This window comes from Astyanax mexicanus, chromosome 13, assembly GCF_023375975.1.
Source record: "Astyanax mexicanus isolate ESR-SI-001 chromosome 13, AstMex3_surface, whole genome shotgun sequence".
In the NCBI taxonomy this organism is placed as follows: Eukaryota; Metazoa; Chordata; class Actinopteri; order Characiformes; family Acestrorhamphidae; genus Astyanax; species Astyanax mexicanus.
Window position 1 is genome coordinate 13,309,703 of NC_064420.1, and position 23,421 is coordinate 13,333,123.

Consider the following 23,421-nt stretch of genomic DNA (forward strand, 5'->3'; position numbering starts at 1 on the left):
TAGTGTGCCTTATAGTCTGGAAAATATGGTATTATAGAACTACAGTTAGGAATGAAGTAATAAATGTGTAACAATGTTTTCTATTCTGGAGGACTGGAGTTTTTTTTACAGGTGTTGCAGTAGTGTACAGAAGTGTCTCCTCACCTGTCACCAGGTAACCGCTCATAGTGGCAGAGCTCGTACAGGCATTTCCCTGGGCCTCCACAGAAACAGTATAACTTGATCCACACAGCAGATGGAGGAGCTCACAGTTGGTTTCATTAGCCTCACATGACACTGCATGGCCAGACGTGCTGATCGCCGTGACCGTGTAGGTCACTGCGCCGGGGCTGGAATCCCAGGACACTATGGCAGAGCCGGTCTCACAGTCCATCTCTGCCTGGATCTTCTTAGGAACACAAGGAACTGGGGGAGGGAGAGAAATACTGAACATTTATTACAACATCTACTTTGAGATGCTACTAGGACTTTAAAAAGGGCCTAGCAACTTCTGGGACCTCTAAATCTACTGTAATTTGTGCATTTACTACCTGGGTCTGTATCTACAATAATGCTGGGCTGACTGCTGCAGAAGTCATCAGAAGCGACCACACTGGCATGGTAGATGTTTCCACAGGCCAGGCTGCTGATGTTGCAGCTGTTAGACAGACTCTGGCAGTTAGTAGATTGCCCCCAGCTGTCCCTCAGTGTGGCTGTGTATAAGGACGCGCCGGCGCTCTCGTCCCAGAGCACAGTCAGGCTGTGGGACTGGCAGTCCACATCCACGCCCACGTTTGGAGGAATACACGGCACTGGAGAAAGACAAAACACAGGTCAGCTTTAGACTAATGAAGATGTGCATATATATACTTTTTATATATATTTATTATAAACTGAAACATCTACCGCCATGCCACTGCAATGCGTGCAGCATCTGCTTTTGCATTGTCTTGTTGAAATTGTCACAGATGTCCCTCAAAATGTTTCTGTAGGCTGCATATGTTTATCTATATATATATTTTCTGTATTAATGCTTTATCAAACAACCCATCACATGACAGGCCTAGGGTTTTGAACTTTTGGCTTTATCTTTGGGACACCCTGCATCCATCATCTGACTACAGTACACATTTCCACTGCATGAAGGTAAATCCCAGAGGCCTCTGAGCCTAAGTCAGTGCTGATTCTTTTTTGCACAATAAAACATTAAGAGGCATTTGTAAATATAACAATGTATTCATGAGGGATCAGAGGGATTTATGAGGGGTCTGAGGGATCAGAGATCATTGGTTTTCAGGTTAGGCTTGTGCCTTTGCCTTTTACTAAACAATTCCTTGAGTTGTTGCATTTGTTGAATCATTATTTATTATTAATCACCAGTTTGACGCCACATCATTTTACAGAATTTTGTACTTTAAAAGCCCTAAATTGATGCAAAAATGCATCTATATTTATATTAAATACTATATATATATATTATCTATAATTGCCACATTTTCCCTACTGTCCCAATTTTTTGTGGGGTTGTCTTTTTATTTATTTATTTATTTTACTGTTTTCCAAATGCTGGTTTTTAATATTTATTCTAACAAGAGAAATGTTTATGTGAACAGGATCCTGAAAGTTTCTATTGTTACTTGTAGAGCTGGGCGATAAATCAATTTTATTGATTCATTCGAATTTACAGTTAATGACAATGTGCTTTTCTCTCAGTTTTACCAAAACATTAGAACACCACAAAGATCACATGATAATTCGCCAAAAATGTGCCCCAGCTTTTAAATGCATTACTTTGTGGCTCGAATATTTTTTTATACCATATACCGTAAAACTAGTAATAATCCATTTCTTTGATATTTGATTTTAGTAGCAAAAACATAAACGTTTATAATCGAAAATCAAAATTTTCTGGAAGATTTTTTTAGGCCATTTCGCCCAGTTCTTTTTGATATTTATATTGTAAGAAGCACTAATTTCAGGCCAGACTGCTGATTTTAAATGACAGGTCCTGAAAAAACACCTGTCCAGACCAACATGGCACTTTACCCTGCATGTTTTTAAATACTCACCGGTCGTGATGTTTATGGGATCGCTCGGCGGGCTGACGCAGGTGCTGTCCTGCGCCACCACCATGACAGTGTACTGGAGCCCACAGGACAGAGCACTCAAATCGCACGAGTCTTCGAAAGCACTGCAGGAGTCTGAAAACGCTCCGTCCGTGCTGTCTGCAGAGACTGTGTAGAGCAGTCCGCCTGCACTGCTCACCCACGACACGGTGGCCACGTTATTGCTGCAGCTCACACTGGAGGTCAGACCCTGTGGGGTGCATGGTGCTGTGGACAAAAAAAAAATCAGCAATTAGGATACATGAAACTTTGTATGATATAATTGTATGATAAATCATTTTTTTATATCGGTGAGAATATGAGTTTTCATGTTGATAACCATTGTGAATAACGGCAAACTTAAACTGAATCAGGGAGCACTGATTTAATATTAATAACGGGATACACAACAGCATAACATACAGAACTAGGACAAAAAATCCATAAAATGCAAATAAATTCTAGTTATGTGTTAGGTAATATAAATATACTAGTGGTGTCAACTGATTAAAAAGAATGATCAAATTTAGCACAATAGAATTCTGTGATTAATCACTCTTAATAATACTTTTTTTTTCCTTTAGAGCTGAGCTTTTGATAATAATGATTTGTATTATTAGTGCCAATCAATAATTGTATTAATCACAACAATATTCTGTGAATAAATCATGGATAAAATCTTAAACACATTTTTTAATGCTGTTAATTAACTGTATTTTTGTAAAGAGGACAGCAATAATGGTGTAGTGTGGTGTGCCTTAGGCCTGGCAAACTAGATCCTTCTGTACTGTATTATATCACAGGGTAGTTTTAATGCTTTTAAAAAGTAGAATATTGTAATGTGCTGAGTTACTGAGTTTAACCGAGAGTTTAATGGAGAAAATGAACGTTAGTGTAGCTCCATATTCCACGGTCAAGAGCTTGAAATGAGAAAGTGTGTCTTAGCTGTGTGTGTTTGTGTGTGTGTGTGTGTGTGTGTGTGAGAGAGAGAGAGAGAGAGAGAGAAAATAAGAGAGCATAAAATTCAGCAGTTAAGTTTCCAGATTAACTGCATGCGATAACACATTAATGTTAACAGCCATAAAGTAAACCAAGCAGAATCCAAAAATAACAAATGATGTCATATAAATATTGAAAATATGTCAAACACATAGCACATAAATTGACTCACAGAAACATGATGTAATACATAATTCACACAGTATTGACAGCATTTGTTACCTGTTCGTATGATAAAGGGTGTGCTCTGAGAGCTGTTACAGGTGCGACCCGCTGCAGTGACTGTCACAGCATACATCTGGTCGCATGGAAGGTAAGGGATGTCACAAGACGTGGAGTCATGTGTAGTGCAGCAGGAGGTGTTGCCGTCGGTACGCTCGAGGGTGACTGTGTAGCTGAGAGCCCCAACACTCTCATCCCACCACACGCTCACTGTGCCACTCATGCACCCCACTGACGCATTCACAGAGCTCGGAGCACAGGGGGCTAAAGAAACAGAGAGAGAAAAAGTTTAAAACACGACCACAGCCTTTGGAACACAATGAAGAGGAATCTGACAGTAAGGACAGAGGATGATTTGAGGTGGTGTGAGCCTAATTCAGCGAAACACTGATAAAGGGAGGTGCATACCTGATGAGCCCTGTTAAGAGCTTGTGGCGTAGTGGATGATTGGTCCCTTCCTCTCTTTTTTTTAAGACTTATTTTGAATTTTCTCAATTTTTTCTCCCCAATTTATCTAGGCTAAATTGTTCCATCCGTTTAGCTGCTTTTCAGCTGTATATCTCCCATTACTAGTGATGCCACAACACACGAAGTGTGAAGACTAGCACATGCCTCCTTCTTCGATGTAAAGTCAGCCACCGCCTCTTTTCCAACTGCTGCGGATGCAGAATTACACAGTGAGCTTGGAGGAAAGCGCAGCTACTTGGTTCTGATACATCAGCTCACAGATGTCTTGTGCTGATCGACATCATCCTTTGGAGAGATGAGGGGAAAGGACGCCATCTACCCACCCAAAGAGAGCAAGGACTATTGTGCTCTCTTAGGGCTCAGTCAGCTGATGGCAAGCTGCATGCCTGGGATTCAAACCAGTGATTCCCTGATCATAGTGGCAGAGCTTTGCCCGCTAGACCACTCAGCACCCCTGATTAGTGTATTTCTGAAGGTTACGTATTTGTGTTAAATGTTGCTGATCTGATTATAAACGACCACAGCAACTTAGCTGTTAGGAGTTGGATCTTTGTGTTTGGGTTAAATGTTGCTGATCTGATCATAAATGGCCACAGCCATCCACTAGGTGGAGGAGATTACTACTGTTGTGTAGGTAATAGTGAATGAGTGGGAAAGTAGAGTTTAGAGGAAAGGAATGGGCCATATGTATAAATCCAGATTACTTTTGTTTCTGTTTCACCCAGAGACTGTAAATCATTCAATGAAAATGAAGCCAAAATCTTCCGCCATGTTGGCGATCCTTAAACCCGAGTCTGCGCAGTAGAGAGACCAGAGGAGGGAGAAAGACTGTGGAGGCACAGCCTACTTATTTGAATAAACCCGCCCCTGAGGGCTGCCTCCACAGAGCTATACACAATAGGTCAAAGGCTAAGGGTCTGTTATTGGTCCCACCCATACAGTCATTGGTCCCACCCCAGCTAGGTGTAACCCAGCTCTTTTACAACAACCACATCTTTTTAAATAGAGCTGAATAACGTTTAAAAAAAAAAAACGAATTCTATGGGGATAGAAAAATGTTACAATATAAGCAGAGGTTACACTAACTGTTACATTTAAATAATGGAGGTAGAATTACAGTAAATTAGAAAAAAACGTGATTGAAAGTTGTCTGTTTTGCCATTGAATCCTATGGGGATGGGTGGGGTTACACAGCTTTCTGCAACCGAACAGCAGGGGGCGCCCGACCTGTGGTAGCTTCACTTTTGAGAGACGATGCTCTGTCCAGCTATACACAGTCTATGGACTTACCTGTCTCTGACTCCACAGTGTTGCTGACTGGGCTGCTGCACTGGCTATTGATGGCAGTCACGCTGAAGTTGTAATGCTTCCCACACACTAGGTCAGAAACCGCGCATGTGCTGTCACTGGAGTTGCACTCATATGTATGTCCACTACTGTCAGACGCAACGACGATGTAGGAATCCACCCCCGCCGACTCCGTCCACACCACCCAGGCGGAATCTGACAGGCAGTCCATCTCCACCTCCGTCAGGGTAGGGGTACAAGGAGCTACGCGCATATTAAACAATAATTATATATTATATATATACATTCAAATATAGTGTAGAAAGGCATAGTCTATAAAATATCTATTATTTGTGTTCAACACTGACCTGCTTGAATGATTGTGTAGGATGAATGGGCACCGGCACAGCCGTTCTGAATGGGCACAACACTGACATTGTAGATTGAGCCACAAGTCACCTGGATAGCGCAGCCTGTGCTTGTGGTGCTGCAGGTATAATTGCTGGTGGAGGAGACGGCTTGTGCCATGTACGTGACTCCGGGCACGCTGGAGGACCAGTTCACTAAGATGTTGTTAGAAGCACAGTCCAGAACTGCAGTGATGGTTGGAGGAGGGCATGGAGCTAGAGACAGACCGCAGAGAGATGTTACTCTAAAAAACACTAAAATTAAAATTAAAACTAAAAACTAAATTAAGAGTATAGACTAATGCTGCAAGAAACAAATTGATAGCAGTGTAGTGTTGTGTCTTCCGATCCCACTAATCTGTCTGGATAAAAGGTAAACTTTCTTTTACTCGGGTTTAAATATGTATATGATGTGTTTTTTCCTTACATCATACATATACAGCTCTGGAAAAAATAAATAACCACTTTAAAATGTGAGTTTCTTTGATTTTACCAAATTAAAAACCTCTGGAATATAATCAAGAGGAAGATGGATGATCACAAGCCATCAAACCAAACTGAACTACTTGAATTTTTGCATCAGGAGTGTAAAGCATAAAGTTATTCAAAAGCAGTGTGTAAGACTGGTGGAGGAGAACATGCCAAGATGCTTGAAAACTGTGATTAAAAACCAGTGTTATTTCACCAAATATTCATTTCTGAACCCTTAAAACTTTATTATTTGAGGTTTGAAAGCTTTGCATCTTTTTTCTTATTTCAGCCATTTCTCATTTTTTGCAAATTGACAGTAATTAAATAGCAAAATCAGAGAACCTGATTCAGAAACTGAAGTGGTCGCTTCATTTTTTCCAGAGCTGCATATATATATATATATATATATATATATATATATATATATATATATATATACAGTATATAATGTCTACGGTATAATAGCTTAAATATAAATATTTATATTGCAATTTGACTATTGTCTAGATATCTGCTAATATTGAACAGGTCAAAATAAAATCATAAATTTTACTCCCCCACTGAGAGAGATTTGGTAGGATCCGCCACTGAATTTAAATGTGTCTAAACCTGTGACTGGCACTGATGGGTAGGTAGTACGTCACAGAGAAGTGCTATCCAGTTTATACAGGCATATCTCTCTCCCCTACCTGAGACAGCGTGCTGGACAGAGCTGAGCGTGCTGTTGCACCTCTCGTTTTGGGCGACCACCTCCACATTGTATGTCAAACCGCAGAGGATGTTGGGAACTGCGCAGGAGGTCGTGTCTGTGTCACAGATGCTCATTTGGCCGTCGCTGCTGTGCACCATGGCCTTGTAGTGAGTGGCTTCGCCTTTCTGTTGCCAGGTAACATTAAGCACAGTTGATTGGCACTTCAGTACTGCATGGACATCGTCAGGAATGCATGGAGCTGCAGAAATAAAATAAAGGTCATTATGAGTCAGTGAACTACTTTATGAAAATCCTGGTATAGTAAACAGTGTGAGTGTAAAAAAACATCAAACTTACGTGCTCTACATATCATTGACTATAAAACAGTAGTGAACTGTAAATGAAGTAAATTTTAATACTCTTCTTTTACTCTAGATTTTTCTCATATCTGTACTGAAAAAAAATAATTTTTGATGACTTTAATTTACTTTAATTCATCTGCATTTCAAATTAAAGTATCTTTTTTCACCAAAATGTACTGCTCCTTTTGGCTTGTGAAGGTTGGGTGGCTGAAGTTAAAACCCCACCACACTCGCAACAGGAACCACTGCTTCCCCGGCTCAGCCTCAGCTTCCACAAGCCAAAAGAAACGACAGATCCAAAACAAACCCTTATAGCAGGCTTTAACAAAAAAAAAATTGTGGACAGCTAACTCTGGCTGTTGATTGGTCTAAAATGATTGACATATCCTCCTCTCTTTGCTTACGCCCACTGGTTCTCTGGCCTGCGCTAGTGGTATTCTATCATCTGGTGTTCAAACAATGCAATTGCATGATATTTCATAGTAACAGAATGTGGGATCGTCTGTTCTCTCAATGCACATGGTGTCATAATGCAACGTTACAACATTATCTGACTCACTTTATAAATTGCCTTGCTCACAGTACATTATGCATTGAATTGTACCCCCATATTGTGATACTTCCTGTATCGCCAAGTTCTTGCTAATGCACAGCTCTATTAAACAGCCCTAATCTGACTCACCAGTCTTAAGAATCTGAACCTCACTCTTCGGCCCGATGCAGCTTTCGTCCACCCCTGAAACATGAATCTCATACGTCTCTCCGCACTGAAGTCCACTGATGTCGCAGGACGTCCCATTGATGCTGCAGCTTGCCCTGTGACCGCCCCTGCCCTGGGCAGTAGCGAGGTAGGAGAGAGACCCCTGAGATAATGCCCATGAAACAGATGCAACATTTGAGTTGCATGAGGACTGGACTGACACCTGAGTCGGGGGGCACGGAGCTGAGGGATGACAAAGGTGAGGGCGAGTGAGAAGAGAAATGTTTGAACCACAAAAATTGAACATGTCCAAGTGTTCTTTTTTACATGATATTTCTATGTTCCCTTAAAAACATCAGAGGTCTGAAGCAGCTGAAGAAATAGAGATGCACCTAATTTTTGGCAATCAAGCCTAAATAGGCAAAAAAAAAACAAAATAATAATTCAAAATAAGTGAAACCTAACAATGACACATTTATTTAAAGTATTTCTGCAATGTTTTCTCCCTTCTCCATGGAAGCACTGAATATCAGAGGGGAGGAAGGAAAAGACTACAAACAGAATTTCAAGTTTTTTACCTTTTCTACACTCATTTTTCTACCTCTTCAAAAGCTTGCTGTTTTCCAACTGAAAGATACAATCTGTACAGGGCTAGGATAGTAACGTTAACTGAGGTAATTTGTTTGCTAACCAAAAGCCTGGTCACCTTTCTCTCTGTGTGAAATTTACTCAAATGTCACTTAAGTAGCACAGCTGAGGTACATTCTTGATTAGAATAGCACTTCTGAGGTTAATTTATAATTTAAATAACAATAATTTTTTTTTTTACTCAAATTGGACAGCCAAGGCACATTTATGCTTAGAATAGCTTTACTGAGGTAAGTGTGTGACTGGAATATCCTTGCTGAGGTACATTTATAATTAGATTAGCTGTACTGAGGTACATTTATGATTAAAATAGCACTACAGAGGTACATTTATTATTAGAATATCTTATCTACTAGATTTAAGCTTAGTCATAGGCAGTTTTGTAACTGCTTATGTTTTAAAAAGCATTGAAAAATACATTAAAGCTGTTTCATTTATTCAGTTGGGCCAAAAAAAAATATTCGGTGTATCACTAGTTCTAAAGCCTCTTCTCTTATAGACCAGCCTAGCTTACACAGCCAGAGGGTGATGCTGAGACATTACCTGTAGGAATGGTCACCCATCCCTGAGGTGGACTGGGGCAGGTTGGACCCTCTCCAGTCACACTGATCTGGTAAAACGTTGCACACTGCAAGTTGGTCACGTTACACGCAGAGCCTTCGGTGCTACAGGCCAGGTGATTGCCTATATCAAAGGCGTCGGCTGAGACGTTGTACCTAAGAATACCGCTCCCCGGCGTCCACGAAACGTGTGCGGCATTAACGCTACAGTCCAAAGAGGCTCGGAGATCAGAATAAGGACACGGGCCTGGATAGGGACAGACAGAGAGATGAAGACGAGGAGAAAAGACGAGGACACTGTACATTAGTTAACATTAGTGCATTTCTATCCAGGGGTTATAGTAAATAAAGTTAAAGACAAAATAAAGCTTCTACATATTTTGTTAGTATTTGTTGTCACATACCAAACTCACTATCTATTTATCACACAATATTGTTTGTTTATTTTAAGACATTAAAACCTTTTACAATTCAATTACGATTTCTAAACAGGCTTAATATTTCAGCGTTTATTGCATTTATTTCTGGAACAATATATATTTTCAAAAAAAGCTGATTGTGTCAGGCCTGAAAGTATTACTATTATATTATATTATTATTATATTTTCAGCTACTTTTTAGCTGTGCTAAAACCAGTGATGGTAATAACGGCGTTAAAATAAACGGTGTTACTAACGCCGTTACATTTTACAGTAACAAGTAATCTAACTAATTACTCTGACTGTAACTATAAAGGTGTTACCATTTCCGACACCCCGTTACTGCACGTTACTTTAGCCGCTCAATGAACTTTTTTTTAACATCGCACATACAGTCAAAGGCGCAAGTGTGTGTGTGCGTTGTGTGTGTGAGTCACAAGGGAGGGGAGGATGAGATGATTGGCTAAGGTATAGTAAGATTACGTCTTCAGCCAATCAGAGAAAATAAGTGGGTGGGTGTTTAAAGCGCATGCATAGTGGCAGGAGTTTACAGTGCATAGCGAGAGATGGCGAGTGAGGAGGACTCCAGTGGCAAAACAGCCTTTTCCAGATGGAAATACCGACACTATTTCAAACTCACTGAGGTCAAAGGTAAAAATGTGCACGTCGAGTGCACATTATGTCCCCGAACAAAAAATTTGTCATGGACAAACCTCTATGCAGGTACTTGTCTTTGCTGTCGTGCGCTCTATTCATCTGGCTTATGAAACATGCTCTGAGAAGGTGGGGGCCGGGGAGTGGGGGTTACGGGGGTGAGTAACACAAAAGTAACGCAATAGTTACTTTTACTGGTAACCAGTTACTTTTATAATGGTGTAACTCAGTTAGTAACTCTGAGAAGTAACTCTTTTGGAGAAGTAACTAGTAACTATAACTAATTACTTTTTCAAAGTATCGTGCCTAACACTGGCAAAAATGTTAAAACTGACTTCAGATAAAAAAATAACAGAACAAAAAAAAAATTAATTTGAGTCCTACAGTTTTTTAGCCATTTTGTTCATTTAAAGCTCTCTCTTCATCCTCTGTTCCTGTCAGACGGGAGCAGGAAGGAGACATGGAAAGCGAACGCACTGCGTATTTATTCAAAAAACTAAAACAAAAGGAAACACGGAGTACATAGAAAACACAGGAACACGAAACCTGACTGACATAACAACATACAACCACGGACGAGCAACACTGGGACAAGGAGGACTATAATTAAAACAGACAAGAACGGGAAATGGGAAACACCTGGGACCGGATAACAAGGAGGCGGAGCTACAAATGAACAGGTAACCACACAGAAAACAGGGGTGGAGACACAGGATACACACAGGGCATGTGCAGAGGGTAAATAAACACGGGCAGACCTGAAAGACACAAAAACAGGACGAGAATGTGACGGTTCCGCAGTGTTTACCTGTAGACACAGTGACGGGCTGACTGGCCTGGCTTGTGCAGGAACCACGAACTGCAACCACCGTGACAGTGTAGTCCTGCCCACACGCCAGGTCAAGAAATTCACAGGTGGTGTCTGTGTTGGAGCAGTTGGTTTCGTGTCCATGGCTACCCACCACGTAAACCACGTAACTGTCGGCTCCGCGGGAGAAGTCCCACGTCACTATCGTGATTTCTGTGTCACAGTCGTATGTCACCACGACGTGGCTGGGGACGCAGGGACCTGGAGGAGACAATAACAGCATAAACAGGTGTTTAGATCTGAGCAATATTCCAAACCTAGATGTAGCAGGTGGGCATCTTCATCTCTGACCTGTGCTGAGCTCCATGGCTGTGCTGGGCTGGCTGATGCACTGGTCTGTCACGCCCGTAATGAGGACTGTGTAAGTCTCTCCGCAGCGGAATTGAGAAAAGGTGCAGGATGAACCCGTGGTCGTACACTCGGCTCCCCCACCTGTGAAGTTCAACGCTGACACCTTGTAGGACTGCTGTGCTCCCATGTTGTCCCATGATACTATGGCAATATTTGTACTGCACTCCACTGCGACAGATGGGTTCAGTGCCATACAAGGGGCTGAAAGAAAGCAAAGGAAGGAACATGTTGATTCACAACCAAAAATCCAGAATGGATTATATCTCATTTTTAATGTAAAATGGATAAAATTTGATGTTTTGATACATTTCAGACAGTTCAATTTAATCTAAAATTTGCTAAAACACAATTTTGTAAACTAGGCTGGTTTTATCAGCATAATACAGTTCACAAAACTACATACCCAAACTGCTAAATACCTCATATATCCTGCAAAACGAAACACCACAACACTCTTATCTTCAGTAAGCTTTGTCATAAAACTAAAATTTAGATTGCTCACGTGCGTCTAAATGTCCGGATGACAGAGGCGACAGGAAAACAGTTAAAGTTGGGCTGAACTCTGTCCAGCCTCTCGCATTGTCAGCCCAGGGCTGATGACATGATCAAGTAAGTTTGCTCTGATTTCATTTAAAAGTCGTTTTTAGGGCTGCGCTATATTGGAAACAAATGAAATTGCAATGTTTTTTGATGATATATATTGCGATATTAAACAATGCAGGAAACGTGGCGTCACCCACCCGCATGCTTTGGATCGATCCGGACCGACCAAGAGCTAAGTCAGCACTTTAGAGTCAGCCGAGCAATCGAAACCCAAGAAAAACAACAAAGCAACAATAATCGGCCCTTTAATCAGGCATTTAAATGGTCTTTTGAAGAGTAAAGATTTCTGGGATCAAAAGCATATTTTCTGCTGTAACTGGAAATATTTGCACAAAACTGTGGCAGACTGAGGTGCACAGCTTTCAACAGGCTGTCAGCCACTGTGTTTACAAGCACGTGCCCAGCCATGTGGAGGCCATGCAGTTACCTGTGTTTACGCTTTCCCTGCCCCTCTTTCTCTATAGTCAACCCACTTGACTAAGTCGCAAGCATTCACCTTCTTGGTATACATACCTGCCTGCACCTGGTACTCCGAGCCCTTCACATCACAATTGACGGTGGAAGGAGTCACGGCAATGGAATAAGTTTGGCTACAGTTTAAGCTCTGGATAGTACAGGAGGTGCTGCTGGTGTCACAAGAAGAGCGCGAGCCATCAGTTCCGATAGCCAGCACAGTGTAAGAGCTTGGATTCCCCGGAATGGCAGCCCAATCCACAGCCAGTGTGTTGGCATCACAGTTCAGATGGCCATTCACATGATCAGCCAGGCAGGGGGCTGCAGGTTTGGAGAGAAGAAAAGGGAGAATTAGGGGTGTGCCATAGCAGGTTGTGCAAAATAATAAACTTTTATGAAGCATTAAGGGTGTTTTTTGTAGAACTATGTTACCCCTTAGCTTATGTTTGTGGTGTCTCTTCTTTTTTTGTTCTTTCTGTTTCTGTCTCATGCTCTTGCTCAGCTTCCCAAATCTGATTGTTTTCCTAGCCATGTCTCATTTGTAACCCCGCCCCCTTCGTTATCCTCCCCAGTTGTTCCTTGTCTGTGTCTGTGTTTATATGCCTCATGTTTACCTTTGTTCCCTATCTTGCTTTTTGACCCACTGTCATGTTCTGTTTGTGTCTTTTTTGCATGTTTGTTGGTTTGACTTATTGTATTCTTAGTACTATAAGGCGCAATTAAAATCCTTTACTTTCCCCAAAATCATCAGTGCGCCATTCAATCTGGTGCACCTTATGTATGAATTATGCCAGTCAGGTTATAAGGAGCAGTAAAGCCACTCTGCTGAAGTACAGCGTTATACAGGAGTTTTAGTTCAGTTCTCCAGCACAGAGGCTACAGAAACAATATCATTAGCTGTTAACCGCGCTAAGCACTAGCTCTTTTGTTGTTCAGAGGCGAGTATATCAGACTGTAGCCTGCACATTTACCGTGTTAAAACAAGCTATGTGGCACAAGCCACTAGCTAATATCGCCCTGGCTTACTGGAAGACATAGGGTATTTCAGTGTAACGCTGTCGGGTGGTATTGACTAGCGATAACTGCGGCTTACACTAGCAGTTAGCAACTAATGCTAATGTTGCTGCGCCCAGCCTTAGTGAAAATCTGGTATTCTAAGCTTACTGTAAATACATGGATGCGCTTTACTCACCCAAATAAACAGTTTCATGAGAGACATTTGTGTAGATTAACATCCAGTGCTTTAAGAGTTACAGTTTTGTTTACTTAGCTCAGCTTTACTTAACTTATTTACACCCCCACCACCACAACCCCCACCAAGTGGTGAGACCTGCTGAATCAGAACGAAAAAATCATGGCGACACTCCTGTCCCTTACTAGTGTCGCACAATGCATCGTATAATCTGCTGTGCCTTGTAGTGCGAACAATACAGCATGTTTATGCTAGTGACTAGTCATTGCTTTTCAAGCTAGTCCTTTAATGTTTTCTATAGTCATAGGGCCCTATTTATACTACTAAATTAGTAATCCATAGTGCACTGATCAATTGCACATCGCGCAGCTTGTTTTTTTGTATGTCGGTGTGTGTTTGGTATCGTCAGGGCGCAAAAAATAAGACTTGCATGGCTTGTAATGCATGAAAGGCATGAACTAATTATCTTAATTAATCATGAGTGTCTTTTGTGGGAAGGGGAAATAAACCAATCAGTGTGCTATATGTCGTTCCCTTAAAGAGCCAGGTGCACTATGACTTTTGCGCGTTGATATCTTTACAGCACGACACTTTTGTCACTATTTTAGTGTGCGGGCGCATGATGTGAAAATAGACAGCTGACATGGTGTAGGATAGCCCTCAGCATCTTGACGCACCTTGCAAAGTGTGTATGATAGATGCCTGAGTGTTTCTTTGTTTGATTTCAATCTTTCAATATTTATAAATATATAAATGTATAGTGATTATATTTTAGGGCCGTATTGCACACCCCTAATCATTCTGTAATATGGAGTTACCATATACTTGTACCACCAACAGCTTTATAGTCTTTATACAGGTTTAGAGCCTAAAAAGCTAGAATATACTATAAACCAATTTTGAAATTGCTTACCTGAGTCAAACTGTACAGTGCTGTGTGCAGTGCTGTTGCAGGACCCAGTGGAGGAGACTACACTCGCTGTGTAATGATGCCCACACTCCAGCTTTACAATACAGGATGTGGTGTTAGATGTACAGGAAACAGTATGACCCTGGTCACTCAACAGACTGGTGATGTATTCGAGGGCACCGGTTCCACCTTGCCAGCTGAGGTATCCTAGGTTAGTGCCACACTCAGCTGTAGCTGCCAGGTCTGAGGGTGAGCATGGACCTAAGGGCAACAAGGCAGAAGAATATGTTATGTAGAATGTCATTAAAACATTGGCCTGCATATGTACTGAATGTTTTAGTAGTCGACTAGCCTGTCGATTATATTTTTTGATTAAATGATTAATCAACAATTAGTCAAGAAACCCTAATTTGCCCCAAAATAATGAAGTGTCCAAAGAGACAAACCACCATTATTATCTAGCACTGCCTAAACCCATTTCTGTATGGTATTCAGTAGAGCTGCACAGGTTTCAACTAGAATCCTCTTCCATTCCTTCACAACATCACAGATATGGTAGACACATTATCCTCCTCACCTTCTGCTTGAGGATGCACCACAGGTGCTCAATTGGGAACAAAAAAGGCACTTGTCATCTTGGAGATGTGGATTTGGGGCTGTTATTATGTTGAAGTCTGCTATACAGCTTTACTGCTATTGAGGTAGGGGATCATGCTCTGCTTTAAAATATCACAGTACATGTTGGAATTCAGATCCCCAGTGTAGGAAGCACTCGTGCAGCACCGGACCATGATGCTACCACCACCATGCTTGACTGTAGGAAAGAGACAGTTGTCTTGGTACACTTCACCAGAGGCTTTCTTGTGCACCAGCTTTTGAAGAGGCTCACTTCTAGGACAGTGCCAGGCAGAGTTGATGCAGTGTGTGGTATATGATCTGAGCACTGCAGACTGACAGCAATGTTGGCAGTACTCATGCATCTTTTTTATAAAGCCAACATCTGGACATTACGCTGAACACGCAACTGAACTCAACTTCTATGGTCGGCCATGAGAGGCCTGATCTGAGTGGAACCCGTTCTGTAAAAAACTGCTGTATGACTTTGGCCATTGTGCTGTTTCTCAGTTTTAGGGTGTTAACAATCTTCTTATAGCCTAGACCATGTTTGTCGAGAGCAACAGCCAATTTTATACAAGCTGTACACTGACTTCTTTACATTGTATCAAAGTGTCAAACCTCCAGTGTTGTCCCTGATTACTTAATGTAGTTTAAATGTAAGCTGTTTGAATTGCTTTACAGATGGTGGCCACAGATAAATACTCTTTTTTATACTTCCTGACAAATAGTTAGTTTTGTGTTTTGTGTCCTTGTCACTACTGGTAGCAATACTGATCGTTGCAGCCCTATACTATCTGTACATAGAGGTGTATACACTGAAGTGTATATATAGTGTAACACAGTTATATTTGCTATTTAGTTATACTTGCTATTTATACTTGCTCCCTTTTTTAACAAAGTAAGAAAACTAACAATCTTTTTTATATATATTGATATGGTTACACATGGTACTGCACCAATCATTTCCTTACTTGTATGGATATTCAGAGGTGCGCTGTAGATGCTGGTGCAGGTGCTGTCTTGTGCAGCCACCTTCACAGTCCAAACCAAGCCACACTCTGCTCCATCCACTGTGGAAAATGTTGATGTGGTGGTTAAAGTGGAGTTGGGCCCACCCTCCTGCTGAAAGAACAGGAAGTAGGTGACTCCCTGCTCTGGGCTGGGGTCCCATATGATTGAGATGACATTGGTGTCACAGGCGGTGTGTGATGCCAGGTTTGTAGGAGGACAGATAGCTGGACAGAGAAAGATATAATGCTGTTAACTGACATGTTCATTTAAAAAAAAATAACTGTAAAAGCTCAATAAATCACTGGTAAGTATGGTGACAAATTAAATGCATTATTTTTACTATAATGGTGTTGTACATGCACATAGCCCCACCTCCTGACTCACCTGATTTCAGATGGACAGGTGTGCTTGGGTTGCTTCTGCAGCCACGCTCCACAGTTACCACAGTAATGGTGTAACTGTCTCCACAGTGCAGGTCCAGGAATGAGCAGCTGGTGGTGTTTGTAGTGCAGGTGTAGGTGTGGCCATGTAATCCTGTAGCTGTGGCGATGTACATTTCGGCATTGAGGGCAGCCAGCCAGTTGACAGAGCTGATGTTATTGTCACAGCTCAGAGAGGCCTGGACGTTAGTGGGAGGACATGGACCTATGAGAGGTAAGATAAAGAAACACAAATAGAGTTTAGTACAGCAAACATTAAAAAAGAAGAGCTGTAAAATAATTACGTACAATTACTTTGTTACCTTACTTAAGCAGAAATTTGGGTTATTTTTTCTTTACTGGAATAATAATTATTAAGACAGCTGTTTACTTCTATTTCTTACATTTTCACACAATTATCTAAACTTTCTACTTTCTCCTTACATTTTAAAAATACTCCTATTTCATTTTAGCTTCTCATCATTCAATAAAACCCCTATCCAGATAAATCTCTCCATCCAGATAGAGTTAATCTAATTGTGGTTGGATGAGAAGTATAAACATATATCATTCCAACACCCTATTGGTTAAAACTCGGTTTATCCATCGCACCTGCAAACGTCACGCCCACCCACACTCCAGCAAGAACATAGCAGATGTATGTAGCCTAGTATGAGGATGTTCTGTGCAAAGACTCAAGATTTCGAAGTCTTTAATATATTTACATTGTATTAAAACGCATTAATTTTCAACGGGCACATATGTGAAACAGGAAGTCTAGTGCATCCCACATTTTTCAACATAGTAAATGTTTTAACTTAGTAAAATGTGTTTTGGGGAGGGGGGGGGGGGTAGTGCACTATATATATGGCATTTTTTCCCATTATATTACTTTTACTTTTATACTGTAGGTAGTGCTGGGCGATTATGGCCTAAAAATTATTATCAAGATTTTTGATAATAATTGATAATTTTCCTCCTCCTAAAAATCTAACTACAGATTCAAAACTAGGTTTACCTGTTAAAAAAAATGGTGTTTGGTCACTTTGGGTTGAGTAGACTCATTGAGTCAATGATCCAAAACACTGTTTACAAGCCCATGCGTTACGCACTGACCTCATGTACACACAGCTGTGGAGAAACTCACACACTGCTCTGCTCCAGCACTTTCAACACAGTCCTCGGAGGAACGGTTAGAGAATATGCGTGGGCTAGTCTGTGGGAGGTGCCGGTAACCAAGGTAAGACGGATAACCACTTCAGAAATGAGTAGCATTTTCGGATATTGTAGATGAAAAAGATAAAATGTCTGTATGTAAAATCGTGATTACTTTATTTTGAAAATCGCATTAAAACTGTTATTCGATTAAATCGAATTAATCGTGAAAATCGTCCAGCACCAACTGTAAGTAGTTTTAAAAGCAGTATTTTTAAGCTTTAGTATCTATACTTCTACCTCTAGTATCTATACCTCTTCTGAGAATGTATGTGAATACTTTTGATGCCTTTGGTTAAAAGGTCTTTAGATTGTCTAAAGTAGCTTGTGAAGAAACAGTTTACTGAAAAAAAAAAAAAATTAATCACTGACCCCAGATAGAAACATCTCTTAACCTGCTCAATATAAATTCAGTTCTTTATTCATTTTGCACAGGCAAACACAAACATACATTTTCAATGACGTTTGTATCTCACAAATTAAACATATTTCAGATACCAAACATGTCTTGTCTTATTGACTGCATCTGGGGTTAGTTGTAAATTGGTGTTAGTTTGATTTTCAGTAAAACAATTCCTTTAAAGCCTTTTTAATAAATAATCATATATTAACCATTTCTTCTTTTTGTGATAAATTTCTTTATTTAACCTTAAAAATGCTTTATTTAGACCTAAAATTCTTCACTCATGAAGTGTATACCGTTAAAGTTTGTACGCACCTGCTGAGAAGGTAAAAGTACTGCTGGGGAATCCGCCACACGTGCTGGAGAAGGGGGTCACCACGATGTCGTAAGTTTGAGCGCAATGCATGTTGGGCAGTTGGCAGCTGGTTGTTGAGGTTTGGCAAAATTTGGCATCGCCGTCATGCGCCAGAGCGGTAACGTTGTAGCCCGCGACACCGGGGCTAGCCAACCAGGAGACTGAGGCAGTGTTGTTGGCACACTGCAGATTTGCAGAGACATTCTGAGGAGCACAGGGGGCTGGAGAAGAAGAGAAAAGCAGGTTAAATAATTTAGGAGTTACTGCTATAATTTGTAGAACTGACCAGTCACCAGATGCTCGGTAGAAAGATGCATAATAAAATATTATATTTAACAAATAATTTATCGTAGTTACTGAAAAATGTATGGTGGATAGTTGTTATTTATAGTAGTAAATTTATTCACTGAAATCATTTATAATGTAAATGAAATACTGCATATTCCATATGCAACAGATTACATGAATAATTTGATTATTTAAACCGATCATTGAATAAGTAGGAAAAGTGCATTTCCTGATGATGTTAAGACAGAATGGGGAGCCTGCCCTGAAGGAGCATGTGCAGTTTGGTGTCTGTCAAAGGGGAAAAGGGGAGGCTGGGAATTGAAGGGAAAAATGAAAATGAATGGGAGTAAATGGGAGGAACAAGTTATTAAAATAAAACAACAAATAAGAAAATGTTGCTCTGAGTGTAAGAAGAATACAGTGGATGGGCATGCAACTTTGCTCCACATTCATTCTTAACGGCAAAAAAAAAAACAACAGATTTTATAAAGTTTATAATTGAATAACCAAAACAATGTTCATAAGCCCAAAATACACAATCAGATGTAACAATATGGAGTTGAACTGTGTTGATATTTCAAAAACTGAATGACGTGTTGTGCAGCTAAGATCCGGCAGAAAATGTAAATTGATATTAAATTTGTGAGAAATATCTCTTTAGATTTTTTTAAACATTTAGTATTTTAGGTCCATTTATAGTGTTTAAAGTTAAAGGTGTTTCTCTTTTTAAGGTCTATTTTCAGCAGTTTTTCTGCTAATGCAGAATATAATCTTGTAAAAAACTGTAATATATATTTTTGGTCATACCGCCCAGCAGCACTACTGTGTACTGTGTATTAGAATTAGTCGTAATACCCGTCTGTAGCTGCGTCCTGGCGACACTGCTGCTGTTGCACTGTCCCGACACGGCCTGCACGCTGACGTTGTAGAGGTGTCCACAGAGCAGGGAGGAGATGGAGCAGTGGCTCTGATTGCTTCTGCAGGAATCTGAATGGTCTTGTGATTGCACACTGGCCAGAAAGCTCTCTCTCCCCAGGCTCTCGCTCCAGCTCAGCACTGCCGCACTGGTCCTACAGATGTAGTCCACACTCACCGATGCAGGAGTGCAGGGGGCTGCCGGAGTGGCCAGAGAACAATAACACACAGAGCATCATAATCCAGTACTAAAGGACACAAGTATACTAACATAATTAATGGTAGATTCAAAATAATTTATGAGTTACTGCCATAATTCATAGAACTGACCATTTACCAGATAATAAATAATTCATTAATTAATAGTATATACTTAAAATATATATACAGTATTTAACACATAATTCATAGTAGATACATGGTAGATAGTTGGAAAGTTCATAGTAGTTACTTTACTTATTTATAATACTACATTTATTAATTGGAATAATTTATAGTGTAAACTAAAAATTACATATTCCATAAGCAACTGTTTACAGGAATAATTGAAGCATTTAAAGCTGGTACTATTAGATGCTTAAAATTTATAATGGATTACAAAATTATTTCTTAATAGATCCTAAATCAATCATATTAGGTAGGCGTAACTTAATTAATCATAGAGGTACTAGATCAGGGGTGTCCAAACTTTTTTTGTTGGGGGCCAGAATGTGAAATATATGTGCAGTCACGGGCCACAGACTATGTAATAAAACAAATAATGAAATATACTACTTATAATAATATATATATATATTTTATTACTTTCATTTACACATCATTTTGCTTGAGTTACTATCATTATATATCTTTGACAGTGTTGTGTAAACTAAGATTTTTCAAATTGATGTTTCGTTTCATAATGTCTCTTAATATTATACTCCTAATTAGGCAACTGATTCCTGACAAGTTAAACATACACAAATCCCTCTGAACTCAGTTAAACATGCCTGAACTTTTCTGCATTTGCTGTCCATTTTGCATTTCTTTGGAGTTGTTAGACTCTTTGGTCCGTTTTCTGCCCTACAACTGCGCACTCTCGCCGCTTTTATACTCTTTGGCCCGTTTTCCGCGCTACAACTGAGCACTCTCACCGCTTTTATACTCTTTGGCCCGTTTTCCGCACTACAACTGAGCACTCTCGCCGCTTTTAGACTCTTTGGCCTGTTTTCCGCGCTACAACTGCGCACTCTCGCCGCTTTTATACTCTTTGGCCCGTTTTCCGTGCCACAACTGAGCACTCTTGCCGTTTTTAGACTCTTTGGCCTGTTTTCCGCGCTACAACTGAGCACTCTCGCCACTTTTAGACTCTTTGGCCTGTTTTCCGGGCTACAACTGAGCACTCTCGCCGCTTTTAGACTCTTTGGCCTGTTTTCCGCGCTAAAACTGAGCACTCTCGCCGCTTTTAGACTCTTTGGCCTGTTTTCCGCGCTACAACTGAGTACTCTCGCAGCTTTTAGACTCTTTCGCCTGTTTTCCAGGCTACAACTGAGCACTCTCGCCGCTTTAAGACTCTTTGGCCCGTTTTCCGCGCTACAACTGAGCACTCTCACCGCTTTTAGACTCCTTGGCCTGTTTTCCGTTCTACAACAGCGCACTCTCGCCGTTTTTAGACTCTTTGGTCCGTTTTCTGCTCTACAACTGCGCACTCTCGCCGCTTATATACTTTTGGCCAGTTTTCCGCGCCACAACTGAGCACTCTTGCCGTTTTTAGACTCTTTCGCCTGTTTTCCGGGCTACAACTGAGCACACTCGCCGCTTTTAGACTCTTTGGCTTGTTTTCCACGCTACAACTGAGCACTCTCGCCGCTTTTAGACTCTTTGGCCAGTTTTCCGGGCTACAACAGAGCACTCTCACCGCTTTTAGACTCTTTCGCCTGTTTTCCGGGCTACAACTAAGCACTCTCGCCGCTTTTAGACTCTTTGGCTTGTTTTCCGTGCTACAACTGAGCACTCTCGCCGCTTTTAGACTCTTTGGCCTGTTTTCCGGGCTACAACTGAGCACTCTCGCCGCTTTTAGACTCTTTGGCTTGTTTTCCACGCTACAACTGAGCACTCTCGCCGCTTTTAGACTCTTTGGCCTGTTTTCTGCGCTACAACTGAGCACTCTCGCCGCTTTTAGACTCTTTCGCCTGTTTTCCGGGCTACAACTGAGCACTCTCGCCGCTTTTAGACTCTTTGGCTTGTTTTCCGTGCTACAACTGAGCACTCTCGCCGCTTTTAGACTCTTTCGCCTGTTTTCCGGGCTACAACTGAGCACTCTCGCCGCTTTTAGACTCTTTGGCTTGTTTTCCGCGCTACAACTGAGCACTCTCGCCGCTTTTAGACTCTTTGGCCCATTTTATGCGCTACAACTAACACTAATGGTGCCTAATTCATAGTAGATACAAAATAAGTAAAAGTGGATGGTGCCTAATTCATAGTAGATATACAATAATAAAAAAATGGATGGTGCATCATTCATAGTAGATACACAATAATTAAAAGTGGATGGTGCATAATTCATAGAAGATATACTATAATTAAAAAGTGGATGATGCATAATTCATACTAGATACTTATTAATTTACAGTGGATGGTGGATACAACATAATATATACTGAATAACTCCATAGTGGAATCAAAATAATTAATTGTGGGCAGTGAATAATTTAAAGTAGTTACTACATCACCACTGCATCACCTCCTGCTTTGTTCATACCTGTGACTATGTTGAGTGGAGCACTGGCACTGCTGTGACACTGCAGGCTTTGGACTGTGCCCAGCACAGTGTATGACTGTCCACACTGTAGGCCCTGCAGAGCACAGCTGTGATTAGCAGAGCTGCAGCTTGCAGAGGAACCCAGCGCTGACACAGCGTTTATGCTGACCCCAACAGTGCCCTGGTCACCAGTCCATGACACCAGGGCCTGGTTATTGACGCAGCTCAGGGAGGAAGACTGCAATCTGGGGGGACAAGGAGCTGAGACAGAGAGGAAAGAGTTAAAAGAGTTTATGAAAGTACAACACGTTGCAGTAAAAACAATGATTTTTTTTGGTGTTACTGGTCTTAAATATTTCTTTATGTACCGGTACCTGTTTTCACTGTGACTCCAGCACGGGAGCTGCTGTTGCAGGTATAATCACTGGCTAGCACGCTAATGTTGAACACGGCTCCACACTGTAGCTGTGTGAGGGTGCAGGAGGTACTGGAAGAGAGGCAGGAGGAGGAAGGAGTCGACTGATTTTGACCGTAGGCCAGAACAGTGTACACACTGCCACCAGCGCTGGCGTGCCACGACACATTTACTGCGCCCGAGTCACACTGCAGTTCAGCGTACACGCTGTCAGGGTCACATGGTCCTGTTGTCATTAAAGAGCAAAGAGAAAATGCAATGAAGAGCCTTCAAGACTTGCATGCCACAGTTTAATGTTTTTATTTTTTAGTCAGTATGTGCATTCTGGGGATAAACAATTGTAATTTAACATAAAACATAACATATGTTAAATATTTACAATGCATTAAATTTGGAATTGATATAACACGGTTGACCAACACCAGCAGAGGCAGGAGTTTATATTCATAAAGTTAAGAGTTCAGAATTTCATGTTTGATGGAATAACCCTGCTTTTTAATCACAGTTTCCATGCATCTTGGCATGTTCTCCTCCACCAGTCTCACACACTGCTTTTGAATAACTTTATGCCTTTACTCCTGGTGCAAAAATTCAAGCAGTTCAGCTTGGTTTGATGGCTGTGATCATTCCTCTTGATTATATTCCAGAGGTTTTCAATTTGGTAAAATCAAAGAAACTTTTCATTTTTAAGTG

At 40.9% G+C, this 23,421-nt stretch overlaps 1 protein-coding gene across 2 annotated transcripts in view; it reads right to left on the reverse strand.

The window, feature by feature from the left end:
* LOC103044063 (uncharacterized) overlaps positions 1 to 23,421 on the reverse strand; it is a 79,776-nt gene that overhangs the window by 34,398 nt on the left and 21,957 nt on the right. For both annotated transcript variants that reach the window (XM_007233416.3, XM_049462813.1), the window contains exons 16-34: positions 22,688 to 22,954; positions 22,314 to 22,574; positions 19,514 to 19,771; positions 18,331 to 18,591; positions 16,363 to 16,623; positions 15,939 to 16,202; positions 14,353 to 14,610; positions 12,308 to 12,568; positions 11,132 to 11,392; positions 10,781 to 11,041; positions 8,883 to 9,146; positions 7,674 to 7,934; positions 6,628 to 6,888; positions 5,429 to 5,683; positions 5,064 to 5,324; positions 3,306 to 3,569; positions 2,049 to 2,312; positions 531 to 791; positions 145 to 405 (exon numbers count right to left, since the gene is read on the reverse strand). In XM_007233416.3, coding sequence (XP_007233478.3) covers positions 145 to 405; positions 531 to 791; positions 2,049 to 2,312; positions 3,306 to 3,569; positions 5,064 to 5,324; positions 5,429 to 5,683; positions 6,628 to 6,888; positions 7,674 to 7,934; positions 8,883 to 9,146; positions 10,781 to 11,041; positions 11,132 to 11,392; positions 12,308 to 12,568; positions 14,353 to 14,610; positions 15,939 to 16,202; positions 16,363 to 16,623; positions 18,331 to 18,591; positions 19,514 to 19,771; positions 22,314 to 22,574; positions 22,688 to 22,954 — 4,965 coding nt within the window. The remainder of the gene's footprint in view (positions 1 to 144; positions 406 to 530; positions 792 to 2,048; positions 2,313 to 3,305; positions 3,570 to 5,063; positions 5,325 to 5,428; positions 5,684 to 6,627; positions 6,889 to 7,673; positions 7,935 to 8,882; positions 9,147 to 10,780; positions 11,042 to 11,131; positions 11,393 to 12,307; positions 12,569 to 14,352; positions 14,611 to 15,938; positions 16,203 to 16,362; positions 16,624 to 18,330; positions 18,592 to 19,513; positions 19,772 to 22,313; positions 22,575 to 22,687; positions 22,955 to 23,421) is intronic.